Source organism: Rhinocladiella mackenziei, assembly GCF_000835555.1.
Source record: "Rhinocladiella mackenziei CBS 650.93 unplaced genomic scaffold supercont1.2, whole genome shotgun sequence".
Classification (NCBI taxonomy): domain Eukaryota; kingdom Fungi; phylum Ascomycota; class Eurotiomycetes; order Chaetothyriales; family Herpotrichiellaceae; genus Rhinocladiella; species Rhinocladiella mackenziei.
Window position 1 is genome coordinate 1,323,498 of NW_013550603.1, and position 15,646 is coordinate 1,339,143.

Sequence of the window (15,646 nt, forward strand, 5' to 3'; positions counted from 1 at the left end):
TACCGACCCAGCACCGATTGACGACTCGGAAGTATTGGGAAGATATCATCATGTCATTCGTCTGAGGCAGAGATACGCAGGGCATGGCCACCAGTTTAGTTTGGGTATTGGAAGACCTTTGACCTCAACTGTTGATCAGACTTGCTCTGCGCTGTCATTTTTACTGGACAACCCTCAAAGCCGGAGTTGCTTCCCGGTGAGATCTCTCGGAAGTTTCTTTCCCATGATACCTGGTCGCCTTGGATACAACAATCCCCTGGACGACTCAATATCTTGCCTGTGCAGCATATACTTTGATTCACTCAGGCAAAACACAAAAGCTTCAAAGGGTTCGCTTCAGCTCTATGCACGAAGCCTAAGTTCCCTTCGCAAATACGTAGAGCTATCGCCGGCTCGCACTGATTCTGAGACGATATGTGCATCCATAATAATGCAAATATGCGAGGTAAAACCCCAAACCCCTCTTCCTTCCACATAGCTAAACTTATGTATAGCTTATTCTCAACGACGACACAGGACGATGGAATTACCTCTGTATGGGCACCAAGCTTCTTATTCAGAGATGTGATCCTACTCGATTTCTACAGCCATTTGAACGATCCATGCTCGAATCACAACGAGCTTGGTTTGTGAGTTGCATCCGCTAGCCCCTTTTCGATGACAGTTTGAATGTGACAGACAGTATAATTGCTTGCATACCTCGGGACGCAGATTGTGCAAGATATGAATGCTGGGCAAAATTGCTTCCTCACGGATCCGATATGGCGTGAGCTGCTGAAGACCTCGTCACAGCATTCTGTTACTGGAGGACCTCAGAGCTTGTCTCTACGGGGAGATCTCTGTAACTTCCTCGTGGACATCCCGATCCTGGTTACAGAGATATCGAGCATCTCATGCATCACCGAAGACTGTTCCGCCAATTCTGTCCACTTCGTGAAGCGACACGAAACCCTATTCAATCGGACGTTGTCCTTGAGAAACACCATTGAAAACTGGTATTCTGCAAAGGTAGTACCTCAACTTTCAGCACCCGGTTTGTCCTTTGCTACCTCCCAAGCTCCAGATAATAAATGCACCAAGGGTGTCACTCTGGAAGTTGCTGAATACCCAGAACTATTGCTGGCAGTCGTCGACTGTATTTCCAATTGTGTAATGATTCGACTGGACATGTTGCTGACTACTTTGCTCTCAAATTCACCATATGAGCAGAACGCAGCTGAATTTATTTACTCTCCTGCTATCATTGCGAGACGGCAAGAAATCATCTCTCGATCGCTAAAGTTTGTCCAAGGAATCTCGGAAGTGGCGGCTAAGCCTCTGGAATTCGGCCTACAACAGATACGATGCAATGACGGCCAAGGATTTGGTTCATTTAATGAACAAGATCTGAGGGAGGAAACGACGCCTTGAGCTGTATTCAATGAATCGATCGACCTCACAAATCATGGGACAGAGGAAGCAGAAGTCTAGAGTTTTCTAGATCACCGACTCTTCGAGTTGAAGGTAGGGGTTCGACCAGACACCCTACTTTTTCCCGAGCACTCGTTGAGCCATTTCCTCCCCGGCGTGGGCAATGAAATGGCCTTCTAGCTTCTTCCAACTCTTCTGAGCGAATTGCTCGCCTCGGGTCAGCATATCCTTTTCATACCGTTTGATTGTTGCCGGCAGTTGTCTAGCATCACCGCCACATCCCGCGATAGCTTTTGCTAGGTCCAGGGAATCAACCATGGCAAGATTGACGCCGACACCGGCAAAAGGAATCGTCAAGTGAGCAGCTTCTCCTACCAGGGTTACTCCGGGACACGACTCTCACCTCATACCGATGGGCAACATCCACATGAGTCGAGGAACGGGTTGATCGTTGGCGTCACGGATGGCTCGTTTCAAGTCCGATCCACAGTTGGCGAAATATTGGTCAATTCAGCTCTCCCTTGCTTGGTCTGGCGAGCACCAATCAATTCCACATGTCTGAAGCCAGTCATCTGGCTGTCGTACGCCAGCGTCGACTCGAACGCAATTATTCCCATTCTTCTGACTCAATATGGCACGTCCTTCATCGAACATGAAGCAATTGCCTGCTTCCACAAATTCGGAGAGCCATTGATGACGTTGGTCGATGTCCATTGCCCAAAGCTCAAAGGTGACTTATCCACAGACTTCAGCTTCTTTCCCCAGACCACCGTTCCAAGCTTAAAAGAATCAAGGAGCAGGTGTCGCAGCTTTGTTCGGTCGATCTCAGGACGGTCCGCATATTCTTCAGGCCTGCGGTTATTCTCCTGGTTCTCATCGAATATCACAGTGCCATCATATCTGAGTTTCATGACTTCTCCTGGTCGCGTGAGTCGTTTGTATTCATCGATGAGACCCGCTTCTTGGAGAGCAAGCTGTCCTCGGCGATACAAGTCGACTGTGCCTCCTTGGTCTCGGTCATTGGGAGTCTGTTCAAGTTCGAATACCGTGCATGTAATGTCGTGGACCTGAAGGAGCCTTGCCAGATTTCCTCCCCTGGCTAGAGGCAAGGTAATTAGGATTTGTGGAACGAACAATTTCGGCACGCGGTAAGCCTTACCAGTTGATCATTAGATGGAGCGCAACATAGACAGAGAGTTGACGTTCCAATTACGGCATAGTCGTGGCCCTAACACCATTTCAACCTCAGGATCGCCGCCTAGAATAAGGCTTATCAATACACCGAGCATGGTGTAAGACTTGGATCTCCGAACCGAAGAGATAGCCCCCTGATCTGTCGGTGCACTTTTGAGTGTTGGAGACGACAGCCAGACGGTGTCCACTCAATGGATCCTCCCGCGCCGACTGCGGATTGGGTAGAGCGCAACATCAACCACCATCCATTGAGAGCCATGCAGCAATTGCCCAATCACGGTATTCATAAAGAGTACCCGCAAAGAGCCATTCGCGTCATTCTGCCTCAGGTGAAGAAACAATAATGCTCAACGTATCTGATGCGGCACAACCATTCCCATCGTCTCCTGCAAGAAGAAACTCGGTCTTGCCAAAACCACGGTTACGCCCGAGACCGCTACGCATTTATGATGCGGAATTGATGGTTTATGGAATACAAGAAATAGACGCAATTGTGACTGTTATAGTCGAACCTCGAGCATATAACATGCGCAGTTGAACATTAACATCCCTTGCATAATTCATCTGTTTCCTATCACTATTTGGCATTGTCACCAACACAAGACTCAATAGTCAGTGACGTCGCCAAATTGAGTTGCTGAAACCACGGTCTTGAAAATTTTCAGTCTCGGTACCTCAGCCTATTAGATTATCTACTTAGTTGGCACAAAATAATGTCGACAAACACTTTCAACGGCGACATATTTGACAATCATGTCTGAAGGAGGGAAAATACTTACGCCAGGTGGCCTCCCCCTCCGATTCGGAGTGATAGTCTGCAGCCAGCGGACGCCACGCGCAGGCCTCCAAATCAGCAACCTTGTCATGGACACCCTGAGGAAATACCAACAAGCACAACCATCGTCACAAACCTCATACTCGCTCACCATGATCGACCTCGCCGAGCAACGCCTACCACTATTCGACGAACCAGGTATCCCATCTCAAATCCACTCATCTACGGACTACCAGCACGCGCACACGCGGGCGTGGTCAGATCTCATTTCGAGCTTCAACGCGTTCGTTTTTGTCACACCGCAATATAATTGGGGATACCCGGCAAGTGTCAAGAATGCAATCGATTACTTATTCAACGAGTGGAAGGGCAAGCCGGCGATGGTAGTCAGCTACGGTGGACACGGGGGCGGCAAGGCGGCAACGCAACTCAAGCAGGTCCTGCAGGCCGTGGGGATGAAGGTCGTCAGGGAGAATGTCGAGTTGACGTTCCCAGATCGCGGGTTCTTGATTAAAGCCGCTACAGGCCAAGATTTAAGGTTGAATATCACGCGTGAAGAAGAGGCTGAGGACGATAGTGGCGATGTTGGGCTATGGGCAAAGGAGAAAGAGCAGATGGGCAAGTCGTTTCAGAATCTGCTTGACACGTTGAATGAATAAGGGGCGCAGTAAAGGGGGGAAACCTACGATCACGATTATTTCCTGAGCAGTTTGATTGATGGAATGGGATGGAATAGATTGCAGGAACCATTAGAGGAAGCTGGATAGACACTGGTCTGACTTGCGTTTCCATCGTTGTACATTGAGAAAATTCCCAAAGAATCAAAGACAGCTTTCATTCTTTACCTCTTTTTCCTTCTGTGAAGTTGCCATACAGACCACTAAATTTCTCAGCGGTGGTGAGCTCGAACCGGAGAAGTCCCCGTTAGATCGAAAAGGCAGACAGCGGACTGCACGAGCATACCAGACTAGCCGCATTTAAAATCTTCAGGACTCAAGTTTTCCTCAGATCTCCGGTCGCATCGATTCGGCTGACGCGAAATCACTGAATAACAGAATGCATCATCAGAGAAATTATCGTCAGCTGCTTGGACGGAAGCGTTTCTTGGTGACGGAACAGCCAGGGCAATTCTGAAAAGAAGAACTGCCTCTTGATGGTAGGGGTGCCCAATATTCATGATAATCTTTCGGAAAACTTCGTCTAGATATCAGATATATCGTGCAGCCAACCGAAGATTCCCCCCACACTGTCGGTCTCAACCAGTTTTTGCAGGAGTGGCTATACTACCTAATACGCCACTGTGGTTGAACAGGTTGAAGATCTCGAAATTCAGTGTTCTCTTCATGGGACAAAATGTTCGATATCTGCTTTGGTGAGATCTCCAAGCTCTAGTATCGGCCGCACGCAACAGCGTTCTGAAAAGCTGGCTATGGCCGGCTGGAAATGCGGACGCTGGTGTTTTTGTGGGGCGAAATGAATTTCAAGGAGTCAATCAGGCCGCTTTGCTCCGGGAATGTGCCTTTGAATTCATCCAATCCATCTATGAAGAAAGCAATATTGTGTGTGTGTTATGGCTGCCAAACAGCTAGGAGAGCAAGGTGTTGTCTTCCTACTCGCGCCCTCCATCCCTGGATGGCTCTCAAAGTGATCAAGTCGATATCAATAGGCCAGTCAATTCCGTCTCCAATGCCCCGATATCATTCTTGCGTATCCCCTGACTTGGCCAGTTTGATCGTGTGATTCTGCACGTGGCGGCAATGAATTGGTTAAATGCCTGAATCAGTTCTGCATCGTTCCGTGAAATCACGTCCGGAAAGTCGATCAGCAACGACTTCCACATCCACGGTGAGAGTCTGGGTAAGATGGATGGCTCTTGTTCCACGAGGTCGTAAAGAAGCGATTTGATCAACCTTGAAAGGACTTCTGCAGCTCCGTACCTGCGAGTCAGAAGAAACCGTTCGCAACAAGGGAAGGATTCGAACATGACCAAACTTTGAGCGATCTTTTCGTTCGAAGCTCCTGGAGGAGGAAACGCATAAGTGTAGATCTCCCCAAGCTTGGTTTACCGGCCACCTGGTAGACGCCTCTCTTTGCACTGTGGCTTTCAATCCACTCCACCAAATTGGTGAAAGGGAGCTGGCCTTTACTGAGAAACATTGAACATCCAACCAAGACTTTGCATCCGCCGGTGAACACTGTATCGCCTGTCACGATTTCGCGGGATATACAGCTTGCTGATAATGTATTGGTCGATTCGTTCCACTCTACCGGCCTCAAGGACTCGGGAAAAATCTATAACACGGTCAATACGTCATCTTGATGTCCTACCTGTCAGTTCTGCCAATCCTCACCCAATGGAAACTATGGGGTGCGATGTTTTCTGTGAATGCTCAGAGCGTTTGACAAAGACGGAAAACTGGTTCTGTCGTTCATCATTCGATACTCGAACAGCTTCACCAAATACGAGCTTCATTGACTGGATACTCCTTCAGGAGTACGTCTTGATACTGTAGCGTGCCTGATGATTACTGGCGTTGGTAAGATCATGTCATTCCTGGACTAGGAAAAATCCGATCTCACCTCATGACTACAAGTAGATGTAAAACCCATAGTTCCCGCTGCTGTTTCAACCTTCGCTGTATCGTTTCCAGACCGTTCTTGTTTCATATCGCCTTGGAGGTTTGACCGCAGCTTTTCCATACCTTCTACTCAGGCGACACCAGAAGACGAATCAAAACAGTCCGAACCTCCTGCGCAATTTACCCACATTCGAGAGATACTTGCTCGAGAGCTGTTTCGTCCGGTTGACGCCGTCTTCCGCGAGGAGACAAGGTTTAGGGGGGTTTGAAGGCCATCGCTTAGCTGCGCTAGACGATCAGAGATCGCGCTGAGTTCTTGCTGTTCGATAAGGGCATTGCAAGAGCCCTCGTATAGCTCGGTAGCCTTTGAGACTCATTTCGTACAAAAGTCGACAAACTGAAACACGCTTGCAGCTACCCCCCCTGGGCGCTGACAGGATCAAGAACCATTTGAACGAGCGCAAGTGATGGACTGTTTAGTCCTGCATGTGAGAACGAATAGGTTGAACATGTGTGAGGCTACAAGGCTGAACTCGAAACCCGATGTGTTACCGGTGGTATAAGCAGTGAGGTACGACGCTATGAGGCCAGGCCGATCTCGCAGTGCAGTGTCATGGTCTGCAAAGTCGTGCTGGCAGCCATCACGACGCAGTGAAAGCATGGTGATATAGGCTAAAACAACATGTTGTGTGTGGTACCGAGTAGATATCTCGAGTATTGAGATACGGGGGGAGTAGAGGGGCAGCCGGCTCGGCTCGGAGAAATTGTTTCTCCCGGTCTGGGCGTGAAATTGGAGTTTTAGCAAGCCCTTCAGATTCAAGTTCAAATTTAAACTTTCTCCCTCACTCATCATCATCCACAAATACTAGATATGTCGGCTTCGCTTGCTTCTGAATGTAATGAAGTCAAAGAGTATGTGTGGTTCTCTCTTCTTCGCTCAGATAGCTAACCGCTTGCAGGAAATATGATACATGCTTTCTCAAATGGTATTCTGAGAGTAAGATTGCTTGACTCCGTGCTCATCTGCCTGGCACAAACTCAAACGATTCCGCAGAATACATTCGGGGCAATTCGTCCACTGACGAATGCGAACCGTTGTTTAAACAATATAAGACTTGCTTAACGGTATGGGCCTGAAAACGGCCAGCACGAATCGGCTAACCCTGGTGCAGAAGGCCCTCAAGGAGAAAGGCATTGACAAGATGCTGTCAGACGTCCGAGAGGGCACCGTCGAGACTGATGCAGAGTATCTGCGACGATGAAAAAAAAAAAAAAAACCCCCGGTTCGATGGATCCTACTTCAGCAACCTCCATGCAAGTTCGAGGAAGGGGGGAATTCCTTCACCACAAAGGCGAAGATGATTCATACCCAGCCATGAGCATCGAAAATCTTTGACCAAGACTCAATAGGGCAGACCCGAGTCTGCATTACCTTTGTACAACAAGATCGCTCCTCAAAACCCACTTCTCGCCACTCTTAACCTCCTTGCCTTCGTGGAGCAAACAATCATCGCCGTGCTTGTGCAGCAGCGCCATTCCAGTCTCCAGTCCAACCACGATGGGTTCCGGTGTCATCTGACCCTTCTTGAAAGCCTCAGGGTAGAAAGCAGTCTCGCCACCTTCGCAGTTTGTAAGATAGATCAGAAGCGTCCAGGTTGTTTTGGCAGGCAACTTGTCCTCGCCAAATTGTAATTTATTACTTTCATCATAGTGCTTGTCGAAGAATTGGCCCGGTCGATACCGGTACACTCTGATATTTGGGTTTAATCCCAGTACTTGGCCCTCAAAGATCCCTCTGCCTTCAAACGACTCAACCAGGTGCTGAAGCCCGCTTCGCTCCCAGAGCATTTGGGCAAAAAGGGCGTCTTGGACCTGGAAACGATCATTGACTCGGATGGCCTCTCCGCGTTTCGGCTTCCCTGGTGTCGTGGTTAAGGGTAAGGAGGACAGAAAAGATACATAGTTCTTGCATAGGCTCGAGGTGAATAGATTCCGAATCACCAGAATTTGCCCCGCCACCAGCGTCTCGATAGAGAGGTGCTCTGCTGGGACTAGCGGATTCAGAGGTGGCCAGTCTGGTGTTGGAGGGTTCTTTGGTCTATGGCTGTCGCCTATCGACTGGACAAGCTTTTGCTTCCCTCGAGGGGCCATGTTGGAATGGTACCAGGCGGTCGGGCAAATAGGAATTGCGGATTTTCTGCACCTTGCAGGAAATACGTAGCTGGTACCAGTAACAAGTGACTCATGGGGGTAATTAGTGTGCAGAACAAGGGCTCTGATGTTTGCAGCCAGCGGATTCAGCATGTGGCGTTTGTCGGCCCGAGTCATAGAAAGCCCTGTGATTGGTTCCTACTTGACTTCAGCGAGTTTTTCGTCTTGGCTGCGCTCGCCGCCTTTCTCGACTTTCATTCATTTCTGGTACGATCCTCAAGGCTTCGCGCGCCGTCGACCAGTCGCCCTACCGCGTCTTCCTCCTTCGCAGACCTCGCTATGTCGTCGCAGGCAATTGCGACGTCCACAAGAGGTCTGCGGGATTTTCATTCTCCAATCGACGTGCACAACTTTTCAGATTCACCATGGTCCGACCACTCGAATTCTCACAACACTGCCTCGAAACCCGAGGATGAATTAAACCAAAACGGCGAAACGCAATCTCCCACCGCTACCCAGCCATCTTGGAATGAAATGGATGCGCAACAACGGAACAGAGCTGTTGGTAACCTGCTCGCAGCTTTGGTGCCCGTCAGTCCCACCCAGACCACAACAGCAGCTGCACAGACAGACCTCGCACCTGTTGCAAACAAGAGTGATGACACGTTCAAACCAAGAGACAACCATCTCAGTACTACCCCTGCGGAGACAACAGAGTCGACCAACGACAATGTCAACCCAACTTTAAACACCTCACATCCTCCTCTTCCACCACTCAGTAACGACGGACTTATGGATGAACACGGTCCTCCGCCGTTCCCTCCTCCCCTCCCTCTAGATTCACTTGAGCGGCTTCAGACCGAAGTGCCTGCGACAGAATCCTTCACGATGCCCTCCCAGATGGAGTTACAGCCTCCAATTGCATCCCAAGGTCTAGTCCGAGAACGGCGAGAAGTCGAAGCTTTCGCAAAGATTGAGTTCGAGGATGGGAACTATTATATCACCACATATGCATGTGAACTGGGTCGAGATGCTTTTGCGTACAGAGCTGCACTGGTTAAGGCCGAAGAAGAAAGGCTGGCTGGAAAAGGCCGTGCTCAAAGCTCCAGTGGCAGACGGTCCGGTTTGTCTGAGGGTATCTCAAGACCTGGTGACAGCCAAGTGCAAGGAAGCGTGGTTAGTGAGGCCGGAGGCTTTGGTGGTGTCGACGATGGTCCAATTCTAGAAGAGGGTGATCAAGGCGACGCTCATCCGATTCATTCCCATTCATCCGAGAGATCTGCTGGTAGTGTGGTGAAACCCCAAGAAGTGCTGATCAACCCCCCGCTTATTCCATTCGATTACCACAAAATGAGCGAACGGCAGGCACAGCTGGAGCAGGACCTCGATGCGGACCAAGATAACGAGCTACCAGCGCCGGTCACCGCAGACCATATTCCTGATGCCAACAATTGCCCCCTTATACCCATCCATGCGATGCGAAATTTCCAGAAATCAGAACTGGAGAATCATAGGAGTATTTCCCGCCGACACGTCAAGATTCAGTGGGATTTTGACAAGGAATGTTTTATCATGATAGTCTTGGGCCGGAATGGTGCTTTCTTGGATGATCAGTATCTCCAACGAGGTTCAGCAAAGCGTCTTCGTGACGGCTCCAAGATCCAAATCTCGAATGTCTGGATGACTTTTCGACTGCCAAATCGAAAGACCGAATTATCAAGTGACGATTCGGAGCGCGAAGAAGGAGGTCGGAGTCCTCCCCCGCAGCGTAGCACCTCGCCCACTTCCAACGAACCCACCGGGAGTATTTCTCCCTCGCGAAATGGGAAGAACCAAACGAAAGTCGTCTTGACAACGGGTCAGAAAGCATCGCTAGCGGCTTCAGATCCTTTGATTGGACCCGATGGTCAACCCTTGCCTCCAAGAAAGCGTGGACCTGGAAGACCTCCCAAGGACGGAATCATGTCTACCCGAGAGAGGAGGGAGAGGGAGAAAGCTCAAAAGTTGGCGGATGCAAAAGCTGCGAATGGCGGAAAGACGCCACCGCCCTCAATGAAAGGGAAAATGGCTAAGCCGACTCCCAAAGAAGAAGTTATCAAGGCCGATCCAAAACCGGAGAAGAGAAAGTACAAAAAAAGGAAGCGATCTGGAGAGGATGGCGACATTCTGCAATCTATTGAGGGTGGTGAAATCGACCTTCCCAGCGAACCGGAAAAGCCGCCAACAAAGAAAGCAAGACAATCAAAATCGCCTACTCCAGAATATCCTGCTCTGGAAAGTTTGACCGAAGAGCAGCTCGCCAGGCCGTCCGAGCCATATGCTCGTTTGATATACGACATTCTAACGGACATTTATCCCAAAGCTCTCCCGTTGAGGCAAATTTACAGAGCGTTGAAGCTCAAATTTCCATTTTTCGTGTACAGGGTCGACTCTGAAGGCTGGCAAAGTAGTGTCCGGCATAATTTGAACCAAGAGTGGAACAAGTTGTTCGAAAAGGGAGAGAAGGAGGGCAAAGGGTTTGCCTGGAAAGCAATCCCTGGTGCTCTGCAACCACAAGCAGAAAGGAGACGAGCTGCTCAACAAGCAGCAGCAGCTAAACCCAAACCAACTTCCACACCACGTCAACATCCTCCACAAGGGCCTCCTCCTTTGAACTGGCAGAATAGCACTCCTTATGCTCAGCAACATGGTATGCCCCCTAGAGGGCCTCCTCCACCTTTCTTCGTGCAAGGCCCAAATGGTCAAATGCCACCACCACCAAATGGTATACCATGGCCTCTCCCTCCCCCCCCTCCTCCTGCTGGTGGGATGCCAACATCGACCGCACCAAATACAGATGGAAGTGTGCCCGCCATATTACCGCCTGGTCAACATCCCCCGTTCTATCCTCCTCCCCAAGCAGGTCATCCATCATTTACCCCACAACGGTCACCATCACAGTCCGGTCCTGATCAAGCAACGCCTCCAGCACATCAAGGGCCTCCTCGATCTTCTCCGTCAGCGTCTACACCGGTCCCGCCTTCCTCCATTCCCACCAGTTCTTCCGCATCTCGAAATATGCCGTGCACGACAGATGGTCTGATCGCCATCAGAAGATTTGAGAACGCCATGTATCAGCAAGTAGGCGACCCGACGAAAATTGAATATTGGCAAAGAATATTTGCCTCGGTCAAACGTCGATTACTACATGGTGCTCCTCATTCTTTGTTGCCAGAGGGCGAAACGAAAGAGGAGCTTACAATCATGGAGCATGTCCGACGATTTATCGAACGCTTCAAGAACCCTAATTTCGTCGGGTTTTCTCTCGAGCAGCCAAGGGGGACTAGTTCACCAGCTCCGGTCAACATGGCCAATGCCGGCGAAAAACCTAGCTCCTCACAACCAGTGATAGCGCCCGTCCCTGCAGAGACTGGGGCTTCAATAACTGCTGAGGGTGCTCCAAAGAGCGACACCCAGCCGAATGAGAATGAATCGTCAGCAGAGGATAAGGGAAAACCTAAGGAGCAGCCCACGAATTTAGATGAACCAACGGCTTAGTGGGTGAAAGGAATTATTTCTCACACGTTTCTGAACGTCAATTGTTCATCTGCCTGCCGTGTCCTGGCATAAGGATGTTCCTCAAGGAAACACCAGCCGGTCGCTCTACAAGATTGCTCTATCACTCGGCAAATTCCGTTCCTTTCGAACCCTTTATGATAACAAGGCTGAATGAAACCCTCGGCGTTCGCAATTTTTATCTTTCTCAGTCCTGGACATGGTCATCTTTTTACAATGACATATGAATGGAGTACTTCAAAGGTATTGATGTCTCTCTCGACGACCGAGACTTCAAAGAGAATCCAAACAAATGGGACAAGTATGCTGGCGTTGAAGTATGGCTATTCGTGTGGCTCTCACGATGGAATGAGCCGACCAAAAACAAAGGTGACCGACACCATGGGCAATAAAAACGATGAAAATTCTTCACGATTAGTATTTACATCAGAGCGACACCGTGTTGCGATGGACGTGTGACGTGCTGCCTGAAGTGACTGGGTTCAGGTGCTTAGAAAAAGTGGTCATTCCCAGATAATATAGATGAGGCTGAAACTGAAACTGAGTTGCAATAGACTGCCAGGGTTATTGGGACGGCTCTAACCTAACGATGAACTGTAAAATGATGGTTTCCAGTTCTGATCGCTCGATTTCTTTGATTGTCGACTTTTGTCCACAATTCGTTAGCGTGATGATACCCGTCACCAATTCCGCGATTAGAGTTTCCTCCGTTCCCCCCAAAAATTTACTCATGACTACGGATTGTTCGTGCTGGCATGCCATTGCCCGCCAAAGTCCCGCAGACCCTCGATGTCCCCGGTGCTAGTACCATGGTGTTCGAGTTGTGCCCTCCCTCCTCGCCTGTAGCTGGTTGACGATCAGCTTCGCGACATTCATCCCCGCGAGCGCACTGGTTTCCATCGTCGAAATGAATGATTCCATGCCCGAGAGGTACCATAGTCCCTCATGCTGGCTATCAGAAGAGGATGTGGAGGACAGAGCGGTGGTTGTGTGCAGCGTGAAATTCTCAAAAGTCGTAATGGGCGCTTCGTAGGGGTAGCTATGCCAGTGTTTCTCGTATAGCCAGGTTACTTCAGATTTAGGGAGGGATGAGAGTGGATCGTTGTTTGGGCTTGAGTCCGAGTCGGACGGAATGTATGGGAATCCGAGCAATGAGGAGAGGAATTTCCCTGTGAGAGGTGCGGGCGAGAAGATCTTGTACAGGTATTGGGCGTGGGAGTCATCGCTGATTGAGGCTTTGGTACCGTTGGAGTTGGGGGCATGGTGGGAAGTAATTGGGCCAGAAAAGGTACCGTCTGTCTCTGGGTGGAGAACGCGCAGTGTGCTGATTGACCAGAATCCGGCTGGGCCGACGGCGTCTACGCCGCGTCTGGAAGCTAGCTCGTCGCTCAGATCCTCGGTCAGTGTTGTGAGGACGGCAGAAGGTACATCTGCTTGGGATTGTAAGCCGAAGAAGGACGGGGACAGGCGATGAGGTGAGGTGAAGAGGGTCACGTAAAGCGAGACGTAGGGGATTTCGGCAGGCGGCCGAGCCAGTGGTGGTGTGAATGTTATGTTTGCGAATTGATACGGCGCCGCGAGGACGATAGTGTCGTATCCCTCCGTGTCGGTTCGATTGTTGATTTCTGAGTGAGCAGTTTGCAACTGAAAAGTGCCCCGGTCTGCATCCTTGATCACGTCCGTCACAGTGGTGTTCAACAGGAGGCGAGTCGCGGAGCTTTTCACCATCCTGTCGAAAATCTGCCAGTTCCCGCCATCCACGGCCATGGCGCCTTCAATGGCCATGCATACCAAAGTCTCCAGTCCATGGATACCTCCTAGATTGGAGGCATAATTGACTCTTGTGCTAGCCTGGATGAGCTCCCTGGAGAATAATTCACTTATGCCCGCCTCTTGTAAGGTCTGCTTGCCGGGCACAGCAGTATATTCATCTAGCCCCGAGCTGTCGACGGCGGATTGCAAGGACGGGAAGGGAAATAGTGGATCATTGTAGAAGGTCAGAAATTTCCCAATAGCAGCTTTAGTGGCCCTTTGGGTTCTGATAGGACTCCACCCGTATTTCCACAGCAGTTTTGCAATATCCCACCACTCCCGCCAGGAGCTGTTGTTATCGTCTGTAGCGGTCTTGAAGACAAAATCTGTCCCGTCCCATATTCCAAGCTTGTAGTTCGAGTTTGGGCCGGACTCGTAGATTTTGATGGAAGGAGTCAGGTTGAGGTCTCGAGTTGCATTGTAAAGGATGTGGTTGATCTTGACGAAGATACTGGCGCCAATTTCGGTCGGATACCGTGGGTCATCGAGGGCATTCACCGTTGTCGTTCGTCCGCCGATTCGAGAGTTCGAGTCGACGACAGTAATCTCGAAAGGGATGTCCACGGAGGCAGATCGAGAGAATTGGTTCAAGTAATAGGATGCAGCAGAACCCCCAGGCCCAGCACCGATGACGGCTATGCGGTGAGGTTTTGATTGAGAGGCGGGTGCATTGCGGAGGGGAGCTTGAATTGCGTCGGCCGCTGCGATTGAGAGGAATTGACTGAGGAAGACGGTCCACCTGAGAATTATACCATGGAACATGTTGAATCGATTGCCTAGAAGGCAATAGGGGTTATTCAAACTACATCATTGGGTAGATGCTCAGGCCACGGCGTGTGGTACACGACTTGTAAGCGAAGATGTGATAGAACTAACCACTCTTGAAGGAAATGTTTGTCATGTTTGCACCTCAGTTTCAGCCTTGCCCTTTTGACGCTTGGGTGGCATGATTGAGAAAGGGACCGAGTAACTCGTCTTCGGTTGGTTTTCTCCCCTATGTATTGATCTTTGTCTCTTTGTTAACTATATTCTCGTCGTAAGTTCATCTAAATGGAAAGGCACCCACTGAACTGTTGAAAATCTCAGTCTTGGCTTCACGATATGGAAAGGCGTTGGGGCTCTCGAGCTCCAAGCTCCTGGGGACGAAATAGACAACCCAGAGATCCAGGTTTTGACTCCGGTCTGATCAGGATACCAGCTGTCGGGGACCTCGCCAATCCAAACATTCCCACCACCGTCCTCATAACAAGCCTTTGGAGTGCTTCTCCTGGCACAGCTTCGCGAAAGTCTCAAGATTGTGCTGATCGCCTCCATTCCTAAACCCCGGCATAAGAGCCAGCCACTGGTACACACTCTTCCTCACTTCCTTCGGCATCCGGGGTGGTTCCTTGAGGACCTCCTCAAAGGCGTCAACGACCTTCTGCGCCACATTCTCGAGCATGTATTCGCCAGCGGATCCTTCTTGCCCCTCATTCATCGCCTTGGACAGACTCATCTTATACCCCACCATAGCGTTGATCGTCACACCGACCGTCCTCGGCCAACACGAGGTCATCAAGTTCCACGGATCGCCTGATCCACCTTGGTCGCCGGCCCCGCGAAAGTCCGTCCGCAAGATAACGGTGGGAATGTCTGCCATCTTGGCCACCATGTACTCAACGACAGTACCGGCATCGAGCTCTGCGCCGTCGTATGTGAACATGGCCATATCGCATGAGAGCAAGGCGCGAAGATCTTCATCTCTAATGGAATGTGGACTGAGATCTCTTTGTTCTAGATCTTGCGGCAAGATAGCGATGAGTTTCCCGGAAGAGTGTTTTTCGATGGCCTTGGACAAAAGAACGTTGTTGTGGAGCTCCGCGAGCGTAAATAATGGTCCGGCATGGTAGTAGGTGTATGATTTTGGCGGATGGGATATTTCTCGTTGAGATGGATCGATTGAAGTATGCGTGTGGAGAACGGAGGCCGTTCCGGCGGTTTCTGACATATTCACGGATCTGGTTGGATGGTAGATGTGAGATTAGAGACGAGCAGAATCGGCGAGGCGAAGTATAAAGAAATACTGGGGGTACTCCATGAAACTCATGAATTGAACCAATGGGTCATCGGCTTGGCATGGGAGGCGGAGAACAAGTGCAATCCCTCTGCCTTCAGTACTCAAGCTCCCCGT

General features: G+C 50.1%; 8 protein-coding genes across 8 annotated transcripts; 3 read left to right on the plus strand and 5 right to left on the minus strand.

Moving 5' to 3' along the window:
• Nucleotides 1–1,524: 1,524 nt before the first annotated feature.
• Z518_02282 (uncharacterized protein) lies at nucleotides 1,525–1,728 on the minus strand (the record flags this gene model as incomplete). Its single annotated transcript, XM_013419311.1, has 1 exon — nucleotides 1,525–1,728. The coding sequence occupies one exon, from the start codon at nucleotides 1,726–1,728 to the stop codon at nucleotides 1,525–1,527; it is 204 nt and encodes a 67-aa protein (XP_013274765.1).
• A 308-nt stretch (nucleotides 1,729–2,036) lies between these two features.
• Nucleotides 2,037–2,580, minus strand: Z518_02283 (uncharacterized protein; the record flags this gene model as incomplete). Its single annotated transcript, XM_013419312.1, has 2 exons — nucleotides 2,037–2,505; nucleotides 2,570–2,580. The coding sequence occupies 2 exons, from the start codon at nucleotides 2,578–2,580 to the stop codon at nucleotides 2,037–2,039; spliced, it is 480 nt and encodes a 159-aa protein (XP_013274766.1).
• A 777-nt stretch (nucleotides 2,581–3,357) lies between these two features.
• Nucleotides 3,358–4,038, plus strand: Z518_02284 (uncharacterized protein; the record flags this gene model as incomplete). The annotated part of the gene is made up of 1 exon (XM_013419313.1): nucleotides 3,358–4,038. One exon carries the CDS (start codon nucleotides 3,358–3,360, stop codon nucleotides 4,036–4,038), a length of 681 nt encoding a protein of 226 aa, XP_013274767.1.
• Nucleotides 4,039–6,829: 2,791 nt separating this feature from the next.
• Z518_02285 (uncharacterized protein) lies at nucleotides 6,830–7,220 on the plus strand (the record flags this gene model as incomplete). Its single annotated transcript, XM_013419314.1, has 4 exons — nucleotides 6,830–6,870; nucleotides 6,918–6,955; nucleotides 7,013–7,083; nucleotides 7,131–7,220. 4 exons carry the CDS (start codon nucleotides 6,830–6,832, stop codon nucleotides 7,218–7,220), a joined length of 240 nt encoding a protein of 79 aa, XP_013274768.1.
• Nucleotides 7,221–7,386: 166 nt separating this feature from the next.
• Z518_02286 (uncharacterized protein) lies at nucleotides 7,387–8,109 on the minus strand (the record flags this gene model as incomplete). Its single annotated transcript, XM_013419315.1, has 1 exon — nucleotides 7,387–8,109. The coding sequence occupies one exon, from the start codon at nucleotides 8,107–8,109 to the stop codon at nucleotides 7,387–7,389; it is 723 nt and encodes a 240-aa protein (XP_013274769.1).
• Nucleotides 8,110–8,448: 339 nt separating this feature from the next.
• Z518_02287 (uncharacterized protein) lies at nucleotides 8,449–11,646 on the plus strand (the record flags this gene model as incomplete). The annotated part of the gene is made up of 1 exon (XM_013419316.1): nucleotides 8,449–11,646. One exon carries the CDS (start codon nucleotides 8,449–8,451, stop codon nucleotides 11,644–11,646), a length of 3,198 nt encoding a protein of 1,065 aa, XP_013274770.1.
• An 819-nt stretch (nucleotides 11,647–12,465) lies between these two features.
• Nucleotides 12,466–14,238, minus strand: Z518_02288 (uncharacterized protein; the record flags this gene model as incomplete). The annotated part of the gene is made up of 1 exon (XM_013419317.1): nucleotides 12,466–14,238. The coding sequence occupies one exon, from the start codon at nucleotides 14,236–14,238 to the stop codon at nucleotides 12,466–12,468; it is 1,773 nt and encodes a 590-aa protein (XP_013274771.1).
• A 478-nt stretch (nucleotides 14,239–14,716) lies between these two features.
• Z518_02289 (uncharacterized protein) lies at nucleotides 14,717–15,463 on the minus strand (the record flags this gene model as incomplete). The annotated part of the gene is made up of 1 exon (XM_013419318.1): nucleotides 14,717–15,463. One exon carries the CDS (start codon nucleotides 15,461–15,463, stop codon nucleotides 14,717–14,719), a length of 747 nt encoding a protein of 248 aa, XP_013274772.1.
• Nucleotides 15,464–15,646: the final 183 nt, after the last annotated feature.